This window comes from Musca vetustissima, unplaced genomic scaffold, assembly GCF_032173495.1.
Source record: "Musca vetustissima isolate MV318-11 ecotype Yass unplaced genomic scaffold, APGP_CSIRO_Mvet_v1 utg2483, whole genome shotgun sequence".
Lineage (NCBI taxonomy): Eukaryota > Metazoa > Arthropoda > Insecta > Diptera > Muscidae > Musca > Musca vetustissima.
In genome coordinates, this window is record NW_026886224.1 from 7682 (window position 1) to 33687 (window position 26006).

Sequence of the window (26006 nt, forward strand, 5' to 3'; positions counted from 1 at the left end):
ACTATGTTGTCAGGGTATTATAGCTTTGTGCAGCCCCAAAAGTTTGTAACGACGCGAAATATTGGTCCTAGACCCACCTTTAAGTATACCGATCGTCATATCTCGACTAGCTAAGTCGATCTAGACATGTGTGTCCGTCCGTCCGTCTGTCCATTATAATTTGTAAACACGATACTGGCCACAGTTATGGACCAATCTTCACGAAATTTTTGGCCAATGAAGACCCCTATTGTTTTTGGAAAAGATCGGTTAATATTTAGGGGATGAAATGGACCAAAACTTTATTTTTATCGGTTTTTCTGGTCGCTCCAGAGGACGCAATTATGGTCCGAACATCGTGAAATTTTACATGGAGAAGGGGATCGGGGCTAAGAATAAGCATACCTGTTTTGATAAATCAATATTTAGAGGGTCAAATGGACCCTGACTTTTGTGTGAAAAACTACAAAATTTTTATTCTGGGACGTATATACTTGCTCCTGAAGGACATATACTCGAGATGTTGATAGTATGTCCAAGATGAGTTGTTGACCTTCAAATTGATACCAATTATATGGCTGTATGTACTCCGATGCGGGAGTTACACGTAATTATGTAAAGGTGACTATGTGCATATTGGAGCAAAACTCCATTAGAGGACGGAAATGTCGCGCTGATCGCTTTGAAATTGTACATGAAGTTCCGACTATGGTCATGGACGACGCTTATAGCTTTTTTTGATAAAGTTGAGATTTCATTCAGGGGGTGCAATTAACCGAAAACTTTAATTTTGTCTGATTTTAGAGTCAATTATTATATACAGAACATCATATATTTTACAAGGTGAAGGGGATCTGATCAAATACTTAGAGCGGCTGTTTAGATGATGATCGGTCAATTTTCCGAGGGTCAAATCAACCAAAAGCTAAAGTGACCAATTTGTTATTGTATGGCGTAAAAATTCTCTTCAAGAAAAAAAAACAATTTGGAAAATATGCAAGACTTAGAAACAGGAGTTGTTGATCTATAAACTGTAAAAAGGGTGCAATTATCACGAAATATTGCCCAGGCTCAGAAGATAGAACCGCCGAAAGTGTGATTTTCGTGGTAGTTGTGTAGGGTATCATATGGTCGGCCCCGTCCGACTATACTGCTCCGCTCACTGGTTTAAATATATACTTATGGGTGTGAAATGGTCCAAATTTAGGTAAACCAATAGAATCCTGAAATTTTGTGTTATTATCACTGTTGGGGTGAAAGATTGGTGTATGTAATTTGAACTAAATGAAATTGGATTTTGAGGAACCGATAGGGCTGCTTATATGATATATGTAGTTTCGGAAATTCGTACTTATATATACTAAATGGTACTAAATTTGGTACAATTTGAAATTCGAATGAACCGATAGAGCTGGAATCATGAAATTTGGAATTAAGATTACTGTTGGAATGTATAATTGGGGTGGTTTTGGAATATTATACTTATGGGTACTAAATGGTACCAAATTTTTACAATTTGGGTTTAGCTGAACCGACAGAGCTGGAATCCTTAAATTTTGAATAAAGATTAAGATTACTGTTGGAGTGCATGATTGAGGTATATAGGAAGTTCAGGAAATTTAGTAAAAACTACAAAATGTTGAACAATTTGGATTTATGTGAACCGATAGAGCTAGAAACCTGAAATTTTTAATTAGGATCACTGTTAGAGGGCAGGAAGTTTTGGAATTTTTTTACTAATGCGTACTAAATTTCGGACAATTTGGAGTTTGGGTGAACCGATAGAGCTGAAATCCTGAAATTAGAAAATAAAATTTCTATTGGATTGTATGATGTAGGTAGTAATGGAAATTTGTACCTATGCGTACTAAATGGTACTAATTTGAATTTAGATGTTCCGATAAAGCTGGAATCATACAATTTGGAATTAAGATTATTGTTGGCGTATAGGATAGAATATGTAGGAAGTCTTGGAAATTCGTACTCATGTGTACTAAGTGGTACTTAATTTGGTACAATTTGGACTTGAGTGAACCGATCCGGCTGGCATCCCGAAATTGGGAAATATGATTTCTATTGGATTTTCAGATGGGTACTTATGAATATTTATATTAATGTGTACTAAATGGCACAACATTTGATAAAAGTTGGATTTGAGAGAACAAAGGTGCTAAATAATACCCATGTATAAGTATGTTGATAAGATCTACTGACATATACAGTTTCTGTGAAAACAACATAATATAACAACTCTTAATTGTGACTTAAAATAAAATATTTTTAAAAAGTCATGCTTTGTTTTTGGGTCTAAGAGAAATTACGACCTATCAGGACAAAAAAATATTCTTTAAAAAATCTACTCCTCACTAGGAATAATAATGGGAATATTTTTTTCTATCTACGGCTTAATAGTCCTGGTTAATAGTTCTCGGAGGAAGAACAATCTACGACATATATAATTAATTGTATAGGTCCTCGATAGTCTGTTTATGAACATTTTGGGGTCCCATTCGATCAGAAAATGTCTTAATTGTTGGCCACAGGATTCAAGTAACATTTGTCGTTCCATATAACTTCATTTAACTTACAATCTTAATTCCTTTTTCAGTCGATCTTATATCTACAGTGGGTCTTATACACATAATTCTTATATTTATGAAATAATCCAAAAGAATTCCAATAGTATAAAGGAAAAGGGTTTTCATCTAGAGATGGCCCTTAGGATTCTAATAAACTAGAATTCTAATAAAATAATACAAAATCTGAAGGAAGGTCATCCTATGGAGGGACTATTATCAAGAAAGTATTTATAGAAAACGTTATATGTTCCCATCATTATAGAAACATATGAAGGCCTTGATTTTGCTAAACCTTTTTTAATTTTATTTCCTTGTATTTTGAACCCAATTATTTTGAACCTAAATCCGTGACCTAATACTACACCTGTTGGAAGGCAACACTACCCCATAAAGATACAATTTACCTATAGTGAAAAAAACTGTTGAATATCCCTAGACCTTGACCAGCAGTAAACAAACTCATCCCTAATGAAAGTCACCACCTTTTCTGTATGAAAATAGCCACCACCATCATCAACCACTTTTGCTTTCCAGCAAGGTGGAAAATGGTGGACAATAATGGGATTCACACTTGAACAATTAACATTCATTTAGGGGAAGAAGACTCACCACCACCACCTGTAGTAACGTCAATGGTGTCACAGCAGGGCTAAATGCTCTGCGTACCGTGATTCCTTGCTTGCTGGGTTTTCTCGCTTTAGTGATTAGGGCAAAAAGTCGTAACGTGAAGCTAACCGTGGGGAGGGAGAGAAATAAAGTAACGTATTTTTTTCCTGTAAAAAGTTATAAGGAAAAATCATCCCTATATGCCTAAGTTCTAATAGGGGGTTGCATTTTTGTATATTTAGCATTGTTAATGAAAATGTTAATAATTATAGATATCCGCGCAGGGATAGAAGGCCAGACGGAATTACCGGTAGGTATGTTTAGGAAATTGTCAGGGTTCGTTGAAAATAAATTAGGATGAGCAACACAGTAAGCGTTGATGTTACAGGTGTTCATCCCTATGGACAGGATTTCTTTTTTTTCAGTTAGTTTGAATTTTTTATTTGAATACAGGTGCGGAAATTTAAATATTTAAAAATGTTCGTTTTTTTTTCAAAAATGTTGGTAAATATTTTGTAAATGTTTGTGGGGGAAAATAGGGACGTGCAATTATGTTTAGGAATAGGTTAAATGTGAAAAATAAGGAATTTATTTGTACATAATGTAGTTGTCTTTAAATAGCCTCAGATTTAGATATAGCTTCCCTAACGTCCCTTTCTCCAATGATCCTTTGTCTGCCCAAAGAGAAAAAAGTGTAATAAGTTCGTTTTAATATATAATATTAATTCTGGGATATCTGACAATGAATAAAACATGAATATATCCGTTGGCACCGAAATCTACATGACAGTCATCCGAGAGAATTTTATTAATATGGTAGATCGAAATATATTTTGCTTGGATCTTTAATGCAATTGTAAAATTGCAGCCTGAAGAGACCTTCAGTCCAATGACAGCCCGATATGTCGAATTGTAGCCATTCTGGCCTGAATGTGTGGATAGGTCCTTCAAAATATTCATATTGAGGTTGTATCGCTATTAAGGGGCCATATAAAAACATGGAAAAATACCCAACTTCTTGGGCTAAGAACTCTGCCACCTATATAAAATCATAAATGTTGAAAACTTCTCCTATTACCTTGAATACTTCGGTAGAAGTTGGATTTGGGTGAACCTTGAATACTTTATATGGATCGGGGCCTTTTATATATGAGCTATACCATGGACTAAAAAATTGTGAATGGTGTTTATGGTTCCGATACTGTAACAGCCAATTATGTGCAATTTTGGTCTCGTAGATTCCGTTCAGGAATTTTTGATCGTAGTCGAAAATGTCGATAAAATCGACAATAAAACTCTTTTAAACCATTTACAAAAAGCTGGATGCAAAAAGAAGCTCGATGTTTGGGTGCCCCAATAATTAACAGAAAAAAATAGGGTGGATCGAATTTCCATCTGCGAAGCCTTGGCCAAACGGAATGAGATAAACCCATTTCTTAAACGGAGGGTGCTTGGAGACGCGAAATTGATCACATACGATAACCCTGTGCGAGAACGGTCGGGGTCAAAGAGCGGTGAAGCACCTCAAACGGTGGCTAAGCCAGAACTAACAGCCAGGAAGGTTCTGCTATGAATTTAGTGGGACTGGAAGGGGATTATTTATTATTAGTTGATTCCATATGGTCAAAAGCTAAATTTTGATATCTGTTGGTTTGTTGTGAAACTCGACTACTAGAGTTTTTTTGCAAATAAAGAGCAGGACTTCTATGAGAGAGCCACTATGAAGTTACCTTTAAAATGGCAACAAATCATACAACAAAACGGTGCATATTTGGACTTTCCGAAGCATATTCAATAAAGTCCTATAGTTCATATAAAAATATTGGATTTCTTTTTCCCCATCCTAATATATTGACAAGTATCAATTATTTTCTATTAAAGGAAATTCTAACTGTCACAATATTTAACCATCTGAGAAACCGAAATGCTAAATTACAACCACGTCGATTTTAAATGGAGGCAAATCTTTTCAAAATTTCGGAAAATAATCCTATGCCCTTATATGGAGTCAATTCAAAATCGTAAACCCATATATCCCGACTGGTATAACAAACATTACTAGGATTAGTTGAAATGCTCAATCTGTAGTTCAGCTAACAGACGAACATGTCTAATACGCATAGAATTATACTCTGATCCCGGAGATATGTATTATTCCCTAGTGACGATGTGGGCTATATCGACCCCCAAACTTTTCTTGACTAATTGTGTAGTTAGATCTGTTCAAAATTTTACGTTTCGATCACTTTTGTCGGAGCTAATTTTTTTTAAAAAAAAATTGAAATCGTCGCTGGGGACAGATCCGGAGGATACGATGAATGTGAAAGCAATTGTAAGCCAAATTTTACTTACTTGTGTCTATACATGTATTTGTTTCAAGGGCAAACCCTTATTGAAGTAGGTGAGAATCGGTTCAGATTTCGATATATAGCTCTCTCATATGCATATTTGTCTCATTCGTCAAACCCTACTGGTTAGAGTTGAGTCAATCCGAAACGAAGTAGTTCAGAGGAACTTTTCCTCAGAAGGGAACGTTTGGTACTAGTTCCTCTTCCCCTTTCATCCAACTAGTCGTTCACCTATTTCCTTTTGATCCAATAGTTAATCTAGATCGTCCCGTTCATTGACCGAATTAAGTGACAAGTTCTAATGAACAACTAAAGTAAAAGGAGCGATGGAACAAAACGAACTATTCTAAATCCTATATAACGGTCAAGGGATCGGCGAAATTGTCAGTAATAAGTGATAATAAAAGACCAGATTTTATTCGGGGTTTCTAGATTTCATCTTTATAAGCGATTTTTATTCCCTAGGACCGGTTACAACCTGAAGTTTAATTCACATTTCATAGAATAAAAATTGAACCTCTGGTTGCAATTAGTTGTTTAGCATTTCAAAATTTCTTCAAAAAAATATTCCCTGAGTTAACAGGTGTAAACGAACAGAGAGTGAGGATGAGTTCAATGGACAAAAGGACGATAGTTATAACATTACACTGCACAAATTAACTCCAAAGTTAATTGTGCATTCAATAAAAAAGAAAATACAAAAAACAATAAACGTCAAAATTAACAACCCAAATCATTGCTATCGAAACGAGGGAATATACCTACGAACATATCCTGCATGTGTACGTAATTGTTTATACAGTCAACGCAATCAACCAACCATAAAACAGGATGAACGTTTTGTGTTTAACAAAACGATAAATGCGCAGAAGCGAAGACTTCATGTTGGAACACAACAAAAAACATTATCAATTATTATTTGGTTGATTGAATCGAAATCGAAAAATCCCCATCACTGAAAGGAAATGACTACTATTGGTCCCTACAGACACAACAACAAAACAATTAAAGGGAAATTATTATTTTTTTTTCTTTTTGGTTACTTTTGTATCCTCCGTTCCTTACGGAAACATATTACTTGCTTTTTCCTCATTTTACAAAGAAAATGTATACACATGTAATCTTTAATTCGCAACCTCTCCTGTTTTTATTATTATTATGTCCCGCTTTTCAAATAGGGTCAAAGCGTTTTAAGTTTCCTGTTTATGTTCCGCAGATAAACAGCAAATTGCAAACAAAAAAATTTCGAAAATCAAACTCAGCAAATTGTTAAAGAAAGTGAACACTTAACGACCCATCCCATGAAGAATATCTTCATGGAAAATTTTAATTGCCCGCTCTTCTATGGGGTAGAAGATCTTCAGCTTTTCTATGAAGAAGACCTCCAGTTCTTCAGCTCTTCTATGAAGAAGACTTGCTATTCTATGAAGAAGACCTGCTATTCTATGAAGAAGACCGTCTACTCTTCTATGAAGAAGATCTCCAGCTCTTCTGTGAAGAAGACCTCCAGCTCTTCTGTGAAGAAGACCTCCAGCTCTTCTATGAAGAAGACCTCCAGCTCTACTGTGAAGAAGACCTCCAGCTCTTCTATGAAGAAGAAGGCATTTAGCTCTTTCTCTCTTCTATAGGGAAAATATCCAGCTCTTGTTCTATAACGAAGCCCTCCAACAATTATTCTTTAAAGAGGATATAATTAACCAACCACAATGAATAACTCATCCCAACTTCTCACAATACGTAGCGCCTTGGTAGGTGTGCTGGGAGCGGCAACCTGCCGCTATGAAACCTGCACCTGTAAACAAAAACAACAACAGCAACAAACTAATTTTGCTAAACCGACAACAAAAAAAAAACCAACATTACCACCAACGCAGACAACAAAAACAACCACAACAACAACAATATTAAAACATCAACAATTTGACATTTTTTCGTCATTCTGTCATTTGGTGTGCCCGTCAATGGTATATTGGGAAATTTTGTGAACATCTACCTGCAAGGCAGGCTCTTCTTTTGCCAAGTGCCAACACTCGGCACATGGGTGGATTTAAAGGAAATCTTTTGACGGCATTTCTTTGTTGGGGGTTCCAATGCATGTATGCATATGTGTGAGTGTGTTTGTGAAGTATATTTTTATGACTAAAAGAAAGTTAAGTTAGTCGGCGGATTTAAAAGAAGTTGTCACCTGACAAGTCATTCATCCATCCGTCTGTCCGTTCGTCTCCTCTGCATGTCATTTGGCCTGTCATATTTAGTTAAATGCCTGTCTGCCTGCCGTACGATGATGGCTTATGAAAAATGTGTTAATGTTACAACTATGGATTATTGTCGGGCAAATAGCACAGCCGAATAGCAAGAGACAGAGGCGGACAGAAATAGAGTTGTTGAAAAGTGTGCAGGAATTTCTTTGGTGTGGAATTGCAATTTCATAAATAAACGGCAACAAATATGTAAATGAGCAGAGCGGAGATCCTAGACGAAAATTTATTCATAGATAGACTTCTACGGGTTCCTAAAGACGAAGAAGTTCTCCAGATCTTCTATGAATGAAGAAGACTCCAGCTCTTTTCTATAAAAAAAAACTTCAGCTCTTCTATAAAGAAGCTCTTCCACGGAGAAGAAATCCAACATTTGTATGAAATATAACTTCAACTGTGAAAAATATCTTAAACTATTTTATGAAGAAAATCTGACAATCTTCTATGATCTTTAGGTATTCCATGAAGAAGACCTTCAGGCCTTCTATGAAGAATACCTCCAACTCTTCTATGAAGAAGACCTCCAACACTTCTATGAAGAAGACCTCCAGCTCTTATATGAAGATGACCTCCAGCTCTTCTATGAAGAGGACATCCAGCTTTTCTATGAAGAAAGCCTCCAGTTCTTCTTTGAAAAAGACCTACAGCTCTTCTATGAAGAACCGCTCCAGCTCTTCTAAGAAGAAGACCTCCAGCTCTTCTATAAAGAAGCCCTTCAGCTCTTCTATGAAGAAGCCCTCCAGCTCTTCCATGAAAACCTATAGCTCATCAATGAGGAAGGAGACTCTCAGTTCTTCTACGACAAAGAAGAATACCTTCAGCTTATCTAGGAAAAAACTAACTCCAGCTCTTCTATGAAGAAGGCATCCAGTTCTTCTTTGAAAAAGACCCACAGCTCTTCTATGAAGAAGCCCTCCAGCTCTTCTATGAAGAAGGCCTCCAGTTCTTCTTTGAAGAAGCCCTCCAGTTCTTCTATCAATAACCCCTCCAGCTCTTCCATGAAGAAGCCCTCCAGCTCTTCCATGAAGATACCCTCTAGCTCTTCTATGAAGAGGCCCTCCAGCTCTTCTATGAAGAAGACCTCCAGCTCTTCTATGAAGAAGACCTCCAGCTCTTCTATGAAGAAGACCTCCAGCTCTTCTATGAAGAAGACCTCCAGCTCTTCTATGAAGAAGACCTCCAGCTCTTCTATGAAGAAGACCTCCAGCTCTTCTATGAAGAAGACCTCCAGCTCTTCTATGAAGAAGACCTCAAGCTCTTCTATGAAGAAGACCCCCAGCTCTTCTATGAAGAAGACCCCCAGCTCTTCTATGAAGAAGACCCCCAGCTCTTCTATGAAGAAGACCACCAGCTCTTCTATGAAGAAGACCTCCAGCTCTTCTATGAAGAAGACCTCCAGCTCTTCTATGAAGAAGACCTCCAGCTCTTCTATGAAGAAGACCTCCAGCTCTTCTATGAAGAAGACCTCCAGCTCTTCTATGAAGAAGACCTCCAGCTCTTCTATGAAGAAGACCTCCAGCTCTTCTATGAAGAAGACCTCTAGCTCTTCTATGAAGAAGACCTCCAGCTCTTCTATGAAGAAGACCTCCAGCTCTTCTATGAAGAAGACCTCCAGCTCTTCTATGAAGAAGACCTCCAGCTCTTCTATGAAGAAGACCTCCAGCTCTTCTATGAAGAAGACCTCCAGCTCTTCTATGAAGAAGACCTCCAGCTCTTCTATGAAGAAGACCTCCAGCTCTTCTATGAAGAAGACCTCCAGCTCTTCTATGAAGAAGACCTCTAGCTCTTCTATGAAGAAGACCTCCAGCTCTTCTATGAAGAAGACCTCCAGCTCTTCTATGAAGAAGACCTCCAGCTCTTCTATGAAGAAGACCTCCAGCTCTTCTATGAAGAAGACCTCCAGCTCTTCTATGAAGAAGACCTCCAGCTCTTCTATGAAGAAGACCTCCAGCTCTTCTATGAAGAAGACCTCCAGCTCTTCTATGAAGAAGACCTCCAGCTCTTCTATGAAGAAGACCTCCAGCTCTTCTATGAAGAAGACCTCCAGCTCTTCTATGAAGAAGACCTCCAGCTCTTCGATGAAGAAGACCTCCAGCTCTTCTATGAAGAAGACCTCCAGCTCTTCGATGAAGAAGACCTCCAGCTCTTCTATGAAGAAGACCTCCAGCTCTTCTATGAAGAAGACCTCCAGCTCTTCGATGAAGAAGACCTCCAGCTCTTCGATGAAGAAGACCTCCAGCTCTTCTATGAAGAAGACCTCCAGCTCTTCTATGAAGAAGACCTCCAGCTCTTCTATGAAGAAGACCTCCAGCTCTTCGATGAAGAAGACCTCCAGCTCTTCTATGAAGAAGACCTCCAGCTCTTCGATGAAGAAGACCTCCAGCTCTTCGATGAAGAAGACCTCCAGCTCTTCTATGAAGAAGACCTCCAGCTCTTCTATGAAGAAGACCTCCAGCTCTTCTATGAAGAAGACCTCCAGCTCTTCTATGAAGAAGACCTCCAGCTCTTCTATGAAGAAGACCTCCAGCTCTTCTATGAAGAAGACCTCCAGCTCTTCTATGAAGAAGACCTCCAGCTCTTCTATGAAGAAGACCTCCAGCTCTTCTATGAAGAAGACCTCCAGCTCTTCTATGAAGAAGACCTCCAGCTCTTCTATGAAGAAGACCTCCAGCTCTTCTATGAAGAAGACCTCCAGCTCTTCTATGAAGAAGACCTCCAGCTCTTCTATGAAGAAGACCTCCAGCTCTTCTATGAAGAAGACCTCCAGCTTTTCTATGAAGAAGACATCCAGCTCTTCTATGAAGAAGACCTCCAGCTCTTCTATGAAGAAGACCTCCAGCTCTTCTATGAAGAAGACGTCCAGCTCTTCTATGAAGAAGACGTCCAGCTCTTCTATGAAGAAGACGTCCAGCTCTTCTATGAAGAAGACGTCCAGCTCTTCTATGAAGAAGACGTCCAGCTCTTCTATGAAGAAGACGTCCAGCTCTTCTATGAAGAAGACGTCCAGCTCTTCTATGAAGAAGACGTCCAGCTCTTCTATGAAGAAGACGTCCAGCTCTTCTATGAAGAAGACGTCCAGCTCTTCTATGAAGAAGACGTCCAGCTCTTCTATGAAGAAGACGTCCAGCTCTTCTATGAAGAAGACGTCCAGCTCTTCTATGAAGAAGACGTCCAGCTCTTCTATGAAGAAGACGTCCAGCTCTTCTATGAAGAAGACGTCCAGCTCTTCTATGAAGAAGACGTCCAGCTCTTCTATGAAGAAGACGTCCAGCTCTTCTATGAAGAAGACGTCCAGCTCTTCTATGAAGAAGACGTCCAGCTCTTCTATGAAGAAGACGTCCAGCTCTTCTATGAAGAAGACGTCCAGCTCTTCTATGAAGAAGACGTCCAGCTCTTCTATGAAGAAGACGTCCAGCTCTTCTATGAAGAAGACGTCCAGCTCTTCTATGAAGAAGACGTCCAGCTCTTCTATGAAGAAGACGTCCAGCTCTTCTATGAAGAAGACGTCCAGCTCTTCTATGAAGAAGACGTCCAGCTCTTCTATGAAGAAGACGTCCAGCTCTTCTATGAAGAAGACGTCCAGCTCTTCTATGAAGAAGACGTCCAGCTCTTCTATGAAGAAGACGTCCAGCTCTTCTATGAAGAAGACGTCCAGCTCTTCTATGAAGAAGACGTCCAGCTCTTCTATGAAGAAGACGTCCAGCTCTTCTATGAAGAAGACCTCCAGCTCTTCTATGAAGAAGACCTGTAGCTCTTCTATGAAGAAGACCTCCAGCTCTTCAATGAGGAAGGAGACTTTCAGCTCTTCTATGACAAAGAAGAATACCTTCAGCTTATCTAGGAAAAAACTACCTCCAGCTTTTCTATTAACAAGTCCTTCAGCTCTTCTGTGAATAAGACCCTCAGATTTTCTATGACGATTTTTTTGATTTTTTATGACGAAAAATACCTTCTACGACGAAGAAGACCTTCAGCTCTTCTATGAAGAAGAAGATCTGCAGTTCTTTGGAGACGTCCAGCTCTTCTATGAAGAAGACGTCCAGCTCTTCTATGAAGAAGACGTCCAGCTCTTCTATGAAGAAGACCTCCAGCTCTTCAATGAGGAAGGAGACTTTCAGCTCTTCTATGACAAAGAAGAATACCTTCAGCTTATCTAGGAAAAAACTACCTCCAGCTTTTCTATTAACAAGTCCTTCAGCTCTTCTGTGAATAAGACCCTCAGATTTTCTATGACGATTTTTTTGATTTTTTATGACGAAAAATACCTTCTACGACGAAGAAGACCTTCAGCTCTTCTATGAAGAAGAAGATCTGCAGTTCTTTGGAGACGTCCAGCTCTTCTATGAAGAAGACGTCCAGCTCTTCTATGAAGAAGACGTCCAGCTCTTCTATGAAGAAGACCTCCAGCTCTTCAATGAGGAAGGAGACTTTCAGCTCTTCTATGACAAAGAAGAATACCTTCAGCTTATCTAGGAAAAAACTACCTCCAGCTTTTCTATTAACAAGTCCTTCAGCTCTTCTGTGAATAAGACCCTCAGATTTTCTATGACGATTTTTTTGATTTTTTATGACGAAAAATACCTTCTACGACGAAGAAGACCTTCAGCTCTTCTATGAAGAAGAAGATCTGCAGTTCTTTGGAGACGTCCAGCTCTTCTATGAAGAAGACGTCCAGCTCTTCTATGAAGAAGACGTCCAGCTCTTCTATGAAGAAGACCTCCAGCTCTTCAATGAGGAAGGAGACTTTCAGCTCTTCTATGACAAAGAAGAATACCTTCAGCTTATCTAGGAAAAAACTACCTCCAGCTTTTCTATTAACAAGTCCTTCAGCTCTTCTGTGAATAAGACCCTCAGATTTTCTATGACGATTTTTTTGATTTTTTATGACGAAAAATACCTTCTACGACGAAGAAGACCTTCAGCTCTTCTATGAAGAGGAAGATCTGCAGTTCTTTGGAGAAGATCTTCAGCTTTTTTTAAGAAGACATCCAGATTTTCTATAAAGAAAAATACTTCATGCTCTTCGGATCTTCGTTGAAGAAGACCTCCAGCTCTTATAGGAAGAAGAATATATCCAATTATTCCATGAAGAAAAAGACCTTCAGCTCTTTTATGAAGAAGACCCCAATTCTTCTATGAAGAAGTCCTTCAGCTCGTCTAAGAGAACATATCCTCATGATATTCTATGAAAAATGAGGCCACTAGTTTTTCTATGAAGAACCTAATGAAAAATGAAAAAGACCCCCAGCTCTTTTATAAATCATAAGACCTCCAGTTCAACTATTCAGAAGCCCATCACCAACTCTCTTTCAAGGCAGATTAATCTAGCTACTTGATATAAAAACTCAGGAACCCATGGAATCTCATTCATAATTTATCTGCAATAGAATTGCAACAGAGTCCAAAGGAAATAAGAGTTCATGAGGTGATGGTGGTGGTGCAGGTTAAACACATCAGCAGAAAAAGGCTTGTACGTGCACAGCAAACAAGAAATCCGCCAACCAGCCAAGCCAATCCAAAAAAGCTTTTTTGGTTTTAATGCTAATCATTGAAATCGAATTGAGGTTAAGAAGTAAACTAATACTCCTCCATTCTTGACACTCAGACACACACAGACATTGGTGTTAAGGAGGTCGCAGCGGTTGGTTGGTTGGCTGACTAACTGCCATGTCTTGGCACCACTTACACCTCATGCCGAATAGACCCCCGTCGGCTGCGAATGGCCTCCTTGTTGTTCCATTACAAATGACGCAGACGCACTGCCAACAAGAGGGAGGAGCTGTTTAATGTTGGCCAAAAGCCAACACCAAAGTCAAAAGGAATTGAGTGCTACAATGGGGTGGGGTATGGTGGGGTTTTGCACATACCAACAACGGTTCCATGGCAAAACAAATAAAAACAAATTTTACGATTTAAGACTCGTCATCGCTGCAGTCTTTATTGGGTGCTCCGAACAACACAAATATGGTCATAAACTTAAATGCAAAAAGGAGTGGAGAAATTGCTTGGCTTTCTTCGCAAACATAGCGGTATCCCGAAAGAAAACAGGAGCAGATATAAAGGAGGTTAGGGAGGGGTTGGTTGGTTACTTGAAGAACGTGCTTTCGCCGTGAATGCAAAACAGATTTTTATTTCTGTTTGATTTTCTCTTTGTAACGAGGACATGTCGGGATATTTTTATTATTCAGCCAGAAATGTCAGACAGGAATTTTTTGAGGCAGTTGCTGTTATAAAAGCCAATAAAATATAACTGGCAATGGCCGTTACATTCTAAATATGGCCAACAATAAGAAATTACGAATAAAAGGCTAAAAATAATAACAACGACGGTTATAAAGAAAGAATGTTTTATTCCCGGTTTCCAAATGGGGAAGAATTTAAGAAAATGGTTTATGACACTGCAGTCGAAGGCAGATTACATTTTTATGACTCAATTGAAATCAAGATACAGAATCAAGAGCCTGAAGGTCTTCTTCATAGAAGAGCCTGGAGGTCTTCTTCATAGAAGAGCCTGGAGGACTTCTTCATAGAAGAGCCTGGAGGTCTTCTTCATAGAAGAGCCTGAAGGTCTTCTTCATAGAAGAGCCTGGAGGTCTTCTTCATAGATGAGCCTGGAGGTCTTCTTCATAGAAGAGCCTGAAGGTCTTCTTCATAGAAGAGCCTGAAGGACTTCTTCATAGAAGAGCCTGAAGGACTTCTTCATAGAATAGCCTGAAGGTCTTCTTCATAGAAGAGCCTGAAGGTCTTCTTCATAGAAGAGCCTGAAGGTCTTCTTCATAGAAGAGCCTGAAGGTCTTCTTCATAGAAGAGCCTGAAGGTCTTCTTCATCGAAGAGCTGGAGGTCTTCTTCATCGAAGAGCTGGAGGTCTTCTTCATCGAAGAGCTGGAGGTCTTCTTCATCGAAGAGCCTGGAGGTCTTCTTCATAGAAGAGCCTGGAGGTCTTCTTCATAGAAGAGCCTGGAGGTCTTCTTCATGGAAGAGCCTGGAGGTCTTCTTCATAGAAGAGCTGGAGGTCTTCTTCATAGAAGAGCCTGGAGGTCTTCTTCATAGAAGAGCCTGGAGGTCTTCTTCATAGAAGAGCCTGGAGGTCTTCTTCACAGAAGAGCCTGTAGGTATTATTCATAGATGAGCCTGGAGGTCTTCTTCATAGAAGAGCCTGGAGGTCTTCTTCACAGAAGAGCCTGGAGGTCTTCTGCATAGAAGAGCTGGAGGTCTTCTGCATAGAAGGGCTGGAGGTCTTCTTCATAGAAGAGCTTCAGGTCATCTTCATAGAAGAGCTTCAGGTCTTCTTCATAGAAGAGCTTCAGGTCTTCTTCATAGAAGAGCTTCAGGTCTTCTTCATAGAAGAGCTTCAGGAAGAAGAGCTTTAGGAAGAAGAGCTGGAGGTCTTCTTTATAGAAGAGCTGGAGGTCTTCTTTATAGAAGAGCTGGAGGTCTTCTTTATAGAAGACCCTGAAGGTCTTCTTCATAGAAGAGCCTGAAGGTCTTCTTCATAGAAGAGCCTGAAGGTTTTGTTCATAGAAGAACCTGGAGGTCTTCTTCATAGAAGAGCCTGCAGGTCTTCTTCATAGAAGAGCCTGGAGGTCTTCTACATAGAAGATCTGCAGGTCTTCTTCATAGAAGAGCTGACGGTCTTCTATGAAGAGCTTGATGCCTTCTTCACTGAAGAGCTGGCGGTATTCTTCATAGAAGAGCTAACAGAATTGAAGGCCTTCTTAGTCATTGAAGATCTGAAGCTATTTGTCAATGTAGAAGATCTAAATGTATCATTGTTCGTAGAGTAGTTGGAGTTCGTATTATTCATCGAAAGACTAAAGATCTTCTTTTTTTTTCATAGAAGAACTGAAGGCCTTCTTCTCCATAGAATATCTGAAGGCCTTCTTCGCGTTGAAGAACTAACGTTATTTTTATTCCTCATAGAAGAGCTGGAGGTCTTCTCCTTTTTTATAGAAGTTTTGAGGGTCTTCTTCGTCATAGAGGTATTTTTCATAGAAGGTATTCATGGAGGTAATCTTTGTCGTATTAGAACAGAGTGCCCTTTCGAATTCATGACCCTAGAGTTCATCCAAATAGACACCAGGGAACCTTAGATTGTTCATATAGTATTTTATATAGGCTACCTGGTCCCCCATCTCGTATATGTTAACAGTCTGGGAATATAATTCCTGACCCTTCACCTAAACTAAGTAGAACCGCAATATAGACTATCTGACCCTTTAAATTATCTATATAGACTCCTGGACCCTTCAACTTAAGATTAATTCAATGACCTTTCAACAAGTCAATCAGAACACCTACCCCTCAGCTCATCTATGAAAGCAATACACCTCCCAGCCCCTCCATAGAAGACTCTGCGACCTACAACTCGCCTGCAATAACTCTTTCAAATTCTTTAAAAATCGTGATTTTATTCTTTCGCGTTTGTTTAGCGAACAATTTATATTCCTTGCCAGCAATGACCCAAATAAATGTGGCAAATGAAAATAACAAATGTTGTTGTGCCACACAATGTTGTTGCTGCCGGCAGCCATGCATGCATACCTTGCAGTTACGATTGCGTTACGCACTTTATTGGCGTGACCATTGTTGGCAACAAGTTTGCAAGTGGTTGTTGCTGCTGTTGTTGTTGTTGAAAAGAGCTATGATGATTAAAGCCATGACTTAAATCATCATGGCTTGACTAAGGCTAAGCTGAGTAACTGGTTTTCATGGCAGCAGATTTTCAGTAGCCACTCCGACACTTAGCATGTCTGTTGAACTGAAAAAAATAAAAATGAATAAAATCTCAAAACAATTTGAATGAAATCTGGTCACAGTGGCAAAATAGATTTCTTTGGGTTTGTGTGACCAAAATACCACTGCGATAATCTCCCAATCCATAGATTTTGTGTGTGTGTGTCACAGATGAATCAAGTTGCGTGATAAACTCATAATAACACATGAAAATGAACCCAAGATCTAATGGATCACATCCGTTTGATCAAACCAAAGGTCTATTCTCTGCGTCTATATCTCTCTTCAAATTAAGCCTTGCTATACACACACTCATACACACAATTCTGTCAAGGTTATTTCAAAGCTACAGAAGAAAAAAATGAAACTTGTTACAAACATAATTCACTTTATAACAAATCGGATTTGCAAATCTAAAAAACAAACGCCACCTGAATGGGTTTGTTGGTTATGAGAGATTTTCGATCAGTGAACAAAGTTTAGAATCTAGGATACTTGTTTTGAGGAGGTTGGTTCGTTTGATATTTGTCACACAATATTCATATTCAATATGATGATCTCATATCTAGATACGTATGATGCAACCGAAATTATTATAATGTCAGAGTTCAGGTTACTTTAATAGACCACCTGTCCCCTTTGTGTGTTGGTTCATATATAGGGACTATCTTCAGATTTTCTATAAAAATTTGCAAGCCCTTGTTTTATCGATTCAGCAGGGCTGAACTGAAGATTTCCTATAGAAAACCTCATTCAGCCGGGCTGAATTGAAGATTTCCTATAGGAAACCTAATTCAGCTAGGCTGAATTGAAGAATTCCTATAGGAAACCTAATTCAGCTAGGCTGAATTGAAGATTTCCTATAGGAAACCTAATTCAGCTAGGCTGAATTGAAGATTTCCTATAGGAAACCTAATTCAGCTAGGCTGAATTGAAGATTTCCTTTAGGAAACCTTGTTCAGCCAGGCTGAATTGAAGATTTCCTATAGGAAACCATATTCAGCCGGGCTGAATTGTAGATTTCCTATAGAAAACCTTATTCAGCCAGGCTGAATTGAAGATTTCCTTTAGGAAACCTTGTTCAGCCGAGCTGAATTGAAGATTTCCTATAGGAAACCTTATTCAGCCGAGCTGAATTGAAGATTTCCTATAGGAAACCTTATTCAGCCGGGCTGAATTGAAGATTTCCTATAGGAAACCTTATTCAGCCGGGCTGAATTGAAGATTTCCTATAGAAACCCTTATTCAGCCGGGCTGAATTGAAGATTTCCTAAAGGAAACCTCATTCAGCCAGGCTGAATTCAGGAAACCTCATTCAGCCAAGCTGAATTGAATATTTCCTATAGGAAACCTTATTCAGCCAGGCTGAATTGAAAATTTCCTACAGGAAACCTTATTCAGCCAGCCTGAATTGAAGATTTCCTATAGGAAACCTTATTCAGCCAGTCTGAATTGAAGATTTCCTTTAGGAAACCTTATTCAGCTAGGCGGAATTGAAGATTTCCTATAGGAAACCTTATTCAGCCAGGCTGAATTGAAGATTTCCTAAAGGAAACCCTATTCAGCAAGGCTGAATTGAAGATTTCCTATAGGAAACCTTATTCAGCCGAGCTGAATTGAAGATTTCCTATAGAAAACCTTATTCAGCCGGGCTGAATTGAAGATTTCCTATAGAAAACCTTATTCAACCGGGCTGAATTGAAGATTTCCTATAGAAACCCTTATTCAGCCGGGCTGAATTGAAGATTTCCTAAAGGAAACCTCATTCAGCCAGGCTGAATTGAAGACTTCCTAAAGGAAACCTCATTCAGCCAAGCTGAATTGAATATTTCCTATAGGAAACCTTATTCAGCCAGGCTGAATTGAAAATTTCCTACAGGAAACCTTATTCAGCCAGTCTGAATTGAAGATTTCCTTTAGGAAACCTTATTCAGCTAGGCGGAATTGAAGATTTCCTATAGGAAACCTTATTCAGCCAGGCTGAATTGAAGATTTCCTAAAGGAAACCCTATTCAGCAAGGCTGAATTGAAGATTTCCTATAGGAAACCTTATTCAGCCGGGCTAAATTGGAGATTTCCTATAGAAAACCTTATCCAGCCGGGCTGAATTGAAGATTTCCTATAGAAAACCTTATTCAACCGGGCTGAATTGAAGATTTCCTATAGGAAACCTTATTCAGCCGGGCTAAGTTGAAGATTTCCTACAAATTCTCATTATCACTCCATAAGAAAGGGGCATTACGCTCTGACTAACAACTTGAGAATTCCTTTTGCTGCTGACACAATTTAAAATTCAGAGCTCATAATGCAGTTTATCCAAAGTTATGTAACGAAAAACAATGTAGGCAGGCAGCCAGACAGACGGCCAGGCGTATTGCCATTGTGTCTGCCAGACTTGGCTCTATCGATTTCATTAATAGCTCACATTTGTTTTACAGATAGATGCAATAACAACAACAATAACCACATTAACAATGGAATGGTGAAAACGATGCAATAAGAAGAGGTTAAGTCAGCACACAAAACCATAAGCTTGATTCCGAAGTCTATTTAGACAAACTCACTTTGGAGGAGTTTTTATATAGTTTGGAGTGTAAGACAGTGGCTCAAAGTCACACAGAAAAATATTGTTGTAAAATTTATTGTAGATAATCTGTGAATAGAAGACCATCCATGAAACCAAGACCTTTCCTTGTGACTTCTATCAAGATTTTTCAGTAATTATATACACCCGGAGCCACTGTAATAAATGTTTATGACGCTTTGCACCACCACCACAAAATTCTTCGAACATCAGCTGAAGATGCAATAACCAGCAGCATCTCCAGCCAGCCAACAAACCAGACTGTATGTCTGTCAATTCGGCAGTAGCAACAGCCTTAACTGCAGATTGTTTTTGTTGTTGATAACTTGATTTGTAATAATACTTTTGTTGTTGGTATGATTCGTTAGTTAGTCAACGGTTCTGACAGATATTCGATGATCGACATAAAAAAAAAACAAAAACAAAATTTGCTTTGTAAAAACGTGATATTCGTTACCCAAATATTGTGGGGCATTGATACAAGACAAACAACCAATAATTTGCTCCATAAAACAAATGAAAAGCGAAAGAGAATAAAATAAAATCGAGAGTTTGGCGGATTAGAGAAGCTTAGAAAAGGGAAATTAAGGCTAACGGGTGTATGGAAACTGTTCTAACGGGCTTAAATTGAAGATTTCCTATAGGAAACCTCATTCAACCGGGCTAAATGGAAGATTTCCTATAGGAAACCTTATTCAGCCAGGCTGAATTGAAGATCTCTTATAGAAAACCTTATTCAGCCAGTCTGAATTGAAGATTTCCTATCGGAAACCTTATTCAGCCAGGCTGAATTGAAGATTTCCTATAGAAAACCCCATTCAGCCAGGCTGAATTAAAGATATCCTATAGAACAACTTATTCAGCCAGGCTGAATTAAAGATTTCCTATAGGAAAACTTATTCAGCCAGTCTGAATTAAAGATTTCCTATAGGAAACCTTATTCAGCCGGGCAGAATTGAAGATTTCCTATAGGAAACCTTATTCAGCCGGGCAGAATTGAAGATTTCCTATAGGAAACCTTATTCAGCCGGGCAGAATTGAAGATTTCCTATAGGAAACCTTATTCAGCCAGGCTGAATTGAAGATTTCCTATAGGAAACCTTATTCAGCCAGGCTGAATTGAAGATTTCCTATAGAAAACCTTATTCAGCCAAGCTGAATTAAAGATTTCCTATAGGAAACCTTATTATTCAGCCAGGATGAATTGAAGATTTCCTATAGAAGACCTTATTCAGCCAGGCTGAATTGAAGATTTCCTATAGAAAACCTTATTCAGAAGGGCTGAATTGAAGATTTCCTATAGAAAACCTTATTCAACCAGGCTGAATTGAACATTTCCTATAGGAAACCTTATTCAGCCGGGCTGAATTGAAGATTTCTCATAGGAAACCTTATTCAGCCGGGCTGAATTGAAGATTTCCTATAGGAAACCTTATTCAGCCGGGCTGAATTGAAGATTTCCTATAGGAAACCTTATTCAGCCAGGCTGAATTGAAGTTTACCATTAGGAAACCTTATTCAGCCAGGCTGAATTGAAGATAGGATCAGCCGGTCTGAACAGAAAATTTCCTATAGATAAATATGGTTTTCTATAGAACATCTATTCTACTTAGGGCTTAATAACGTTATATGACTCAACAGAACTATCCAAAATCACATGCTTCCCATTTAATTTCATAACGTCACACTGAAAAAAGAGCACAACAGCACGCAAACCCCCTAAAGCCTACAATTAGAGTCAGAGCATGCATCAGTATTAGACGGCTTTGATTGACAGCCATTATTAAAACAATGCGGTTGTTGGCGGAACAATAGAACAAATTCACAACCTTATTACAGATCATCAATACATTTTACATTCAATCACAGTTAAACGCCTGGAACGTTAATACCCAACACAGATCAAAATCGGAAATTCAATCTAAACCAAACCATGTGGGATTTATTTAAATTGGAAGATCAGTACAGCCGCTACCCTGAACTCCAAGCGGAAGAAATTGAAAAATTACAACAATGGATCCATGCTCAGCCCCACATGCCCAAGCTGACTGCCCAGGAGGTTATGTTATTCTACTATGCCTGTAAATGCAGTACGGAATATACCAAACAGGTGATAGATACCTATTTGACCTGTCGCACCCATGTTGATGATTTCTTTGGGAATTTGGATGTAGAACGGCAGGACTTGAAACGAGCCATGAGAACGGTGTAGGCTTCAAATACAACAGAAAATAGAATTTTAGTAATTCTTTGATTTTCAGGGCCTGTTTTCCTTTTCCTCGAAGGACTCCGGAAGGTTACGGCATACTTATAGGGAAACTTATCGATATGGATTCATCAAATTTTAGTTTTGCCGATTCCATAAAACTGTGAGTATGGTCGTGACATTAAATGGGGTTCGAAGTAAATAATTCTATTTTCAGATACTGTCTTATCCAAGACATTTATCTTCAAGAGGTGGGAGTGCTACCAGGAGTTATTTTTGTGATAGATTTTACTGGATGTACACTGGGACACATTGCCCGAATCGGCATACTACAAATGAAGAAGTTTCTGTTCTATTTGCAGGTATGAAATATTCAGCCAATGGTTGTCCCTTAATTTCCAAATTTTATATGTGAAAACTTCAATTCAGCCTGGCTGAATAAGGTTTTCTAAAGCAAATCTTCAATTCAGCCTGGCAGAATAAGGTTTTCTATAGGAAATCTTCAATTCAGCCTGCCTGAATAAGTTTTGCTATAGGAAATCTTCAATTCAGCCTGTCTGAATAAGGTTTTCTATAGGAAATCTTAAATTCAGCCTGGCTGAATAAGGTTTTCTATAGGTAATCTTCAATTCAACCTGACTGAAGAAGGTTTTCTATAGAAAATCTTCAATTCAACCTGGCTGAATAAGGTTTTCTATAGGAAATCTTCAATTCAGCCTGGCTGAATAAGGTTTTCTATAAGAAATCTTCAATTCAGCCTGGCTGGATAAGGTTTCATATAGGAAACCTTATTCAGCCGGGCTGAATTGCAGATTTCCTATATGAAACCTTATCCAGCCAGGCTGAATTGAAGATTTCTTATAGAAAACCTCATTCAGCCAGGCTGAATTGAAGATTTCCTATAGGAAACCTTATTCAGCCAGGCTGAATTGAAGATTTCCTATAGGAAACCTTATTCAGCCAGGCTGAATTGAAGATTTCCTATAGGAAACCTTATTCAGCCAGGCTGAATTGAAGATTTCTTATAGGAAACCTTATTCAGCCAGGCTGAATTGAAGATTTCCTATAGGAAACCTTATTCAGCCAGGCTGAATTGAAGATTTCCTATAGGAAACCTTATTCAGCCAGGCTGAATTGAAGATTTCCTATAGGAAACCTTATTCAGCCAGGCTGAATTGAAGATTTCCTATAGGAAACCTTAATCAGCCGGTCTGAACAGAAAATTTCCTATAGGAAACCTTAATCAGCCGGTCTGAATAGAAGATTTCCTATAGAAAACCTTATTCAGCCAAGCTGAATTGAAGATTTCCTATAGAAAACCTTATTCAGCCAGGCTGAATTGAAGATTTCCTATAGAAAACTATATTCAGCCAGGCTGAATTGAAGATTTCCTATAGAAAACTATATTCAGCCAGGCTGAATTGAAGATTTCCTATAGAAAACCTTATTCAGCCAGGCTGAAGAATCCAAAGTCATATTCTTCCCATTTAATTTCATAACGTCACACTGAAAAAAGAGCACAACAGCACGCAAACCCCCTAAAACCTACAATTACAGTCAAAACATGCATCACCATTAGACAGCTTTGATTGACAGCCATTATTAAAACAATGCGGTTGTTGGCGGAACAATAGAACAAATTCACAACCTTATTACAGATCATCAATACATTTTACATTCAATTACAGTTAAACGCCTGGAACGTTAATATCCAACACAGATCAAAATCGGAAATTCTATCTAAACCAAGCTATGTGGGATTTATTTAAATTGGAAGATCAGTACAGCCGCTACCCTGAACTCCAAGCGGTAGAAATTGAAAAATTACTTCAATGGATCCATGCTCAACCCCACATGCCCAAGCTGACTGCCCAGGAGGTTATGTTATTCTACTATGCCTGTAAATGCAGTACGGAATATACCAAACAGGTGATAGATACCTATTTGACCTGTCGCACCCATGTTGATGATTTCTTTGGGAATTTGGATGTAGAACGGCAGGACTTGAAACGAGCCATGAGAACGGTGTAGGCTTCAAATACAACAGAAAATAGAATTTTAGTAATTCTTTGATTTTCAGGGCCTGTTTTCCTTTTCCTCGAAGGACTCCGGAAGGTTACGGCATACTTATAGGGAAACTTATCGATATGGATTCATCAAATTTTAGTTTTGCCGATTCCATAAAACTGTGAGTATGGTCGTGACATTAAATGGGGTTCGAAGTAAATAATTCTATTTTCAGATACTGTCTTATCCAAGACATTTATCTTCAAGAGGTGGGAGTGCTACCAGGAGTTATTTTTGTGATAGATTTTACTGGATGTACACTGGGACACATTGCCCGAATCGGCATACTACAAATGAAGAAGTTTCTGTTCTATTTGCAGGTATGAAATATTCAGCCAATGGTTGTCCCTTAATTTCCAAATTTTATATGTGAAAACTTCAATTCAGCCTGGCTGAATAAGGTTTTCTAAAGCAAATCTTCAATTCAGCCTGGCAGAATAAGGTTTTCTATAGGAAATCTTCAATTCAGCCTGCCTGAATAAGTTTTGCTATAGGAAATCTTCAATTCAGCCTGTCTGAATAAGGTTTTCTATAGGAAATCTTAAATTCAGCCTGGCTGAATAAGGTTTTCTATAGGTAATCTTCAATTCAACCTGACTGAAGAAGGTTTTCTATAGAAAATCTTCAATTCAACCTGGCTGAATAAGGTTTTCTATAGGAAATCTTCAATTCAGCCTGGCTGAATAAGGTTTTCTATAGGAAATCTTCAATTTAGCCTAGCTGAATAAGGGTTTCTATAGGAAATCTTCAATTCAGCCTTGCTGGGTAAGGTTTTCTATAGGAAATCTTCAATTCAGCCTGGCTGGGTAAGTTTTTCTATAGGAAATCTTTAATTCAGCCTGGATGGGTAAGTTTTTCTATAGGAAATATTCAATTCAGCCTGGCTGAATAAGGTTTTCTATAGGAAATCTTCAATTCAGTCTGGCTGAATAAGGTTTTCTATAGGAAATCTTCAATTCAGCCTGGCTGAATAAGGTTTTCTATAGGAAATCTTCAATTCAGCCTGGCTGAATAAGGTTTTCTATAGGAAATCTTCAATTCGGCCTGGCTGAATAAGGTTTTCTATAGGAAATCTTCAATTCGGCCTGGCTGAATAAGGTTTTCTATAGGAAATCTTCAATTCGGTCTGGCTGAATAAGGTTTTCTATAGGAAATCTTCAATTCAGCCTGACTGAATAAGGTTTTCTATAGGAAATCTTTAATTCAGCCTGGCTGAATAAGGTTTTCTATAGGAAATCTTCAATTCAGCCTCGCTGAATAAGAGTTTCTATAGGAAATCTCAATTCAGCCTGGCTGAATAAGGTTTTCTATAGGAAATCTTCAATTCAGCCTGGCTGAATAAGGTTTTCTATAGGAAATCTTCAATTCAGCCTGGCTGAATAAGGTTTTCTATAGGAAAACTTCAATTCAGCCTGGCTGAATAAGGTTTTCTATAGGAAATCTTCAATTCAGTCTGGCTGAATAAGGTTTTCTATAGGAAATCTTCAATTCAGCCTGGCTGAATAAGGTTTTCTATAGGAAATCTTCAATTCGGCCTGGCTGAATAAGGTTTTCTATAGGAAATCTTCAATTCGGCCTGGCTGAATAAGGTTTTCTATAGGAAATCTTCAATTCGGCCTGGCTGAATAAGGTTTTCTATAGGAAATCTTCAATTCGGTCTGGCTGAATAAGGTTTTCTATAGGAAATCTTCAATTCAGCCTGGCTGAATAAGGTTTTCTATAGGAAATCTTTAATTCAGCCTGGCTGAATAAGGTTTTCTATAGGAAATCTTCAATTCAGCCTCGCTGAATAAGAGTTTCTATAGGAAATCTCAATTCAGCCTGGCTGAATAAGGTTTTCTATAGGAAATCTTCAATTCAGCCTGGCTGAATAAGGTTTTCTATAGGAAATCTTCAATTCAGCCTGGCTGAATAAGGTTTTCTATAGGAAATCTTCAATTCAGCCTGGCTGAATAAGGTTTTCTATAGGAAATCTTCAATTCAGCCTGGTTGAATAAGGTTTTCTATAGGAAATCTTCAATTCAGCCTGGCTGAATAAGGTTTTCTATAGGAAATCTTCAATTCAGCCTGGCTGAATAAGGTTCAATTTAGCCCTGCTGAATAAGGTTTCTTATAGGAAATCTTTAATTCAGCCCTGATGAATAAGATTTCCATTAGAATATCTCCGATTGTATACAGCTGAATATTATGTTTTGTTAATTGTATTATTTATTTCATCTAGGAAGCACTTCCTGCCCGTCTTGTGGGTGTACACTTCATCAACATTGTACCATTTATCGATAAATTATTGGCCATTATGACACCATTTATGAAAAAGGACCTCCTCGATATGTTCTATGTCCATAGTAATATGGACAATTTCTATAAATTTGTACCACATGAAATAATGCCGGCGGATAATGGTGGCAAGGAAAAACACTCCAAGGATTTAAGAGGTACGTCTTCTGGTTTACATTTAAAAAATCCGGAAATGATTATCTGTACTTACAGAGATTTATTACGATAAGCTGCGTAATAACCGACAGGATGTTATGGAATATGATCACAGTCGTCGCATTAATGAAAAGTTACGCCCAGGCAAGCCAAAAAACGCATCCGATTTATTTGGTATTGAAGGCAATTTCAAGAAATTGGATATAGATTGA

The 26006-nt window shown here is 38.5% G+C and overlaps 1 protein-coding gene across 1 annotated transcript; it reads left to right on the forward strand.

Moving 5' to 3' along the window:
- The first annotated feature begins 21021 nt into the window (after positions 1-21021).
- LOC133333745 (alpha-tocopherol transfer protein-like) lies at positions 21022-26006 on the forward strand. The gene is made up of 5 exons (XM_061542036.1): positions 21022-21296; positions 21350-21457; positions 21512-21656; positions 25583-25796; positions 25852-26006. The coding sequence occupies exons 1-5, from the start codon at positions 21022-21024 to the stop codon at positions 26004-26006; spliced, it is 897 nt and encodes a 298-aa protein (XP_061398020.1).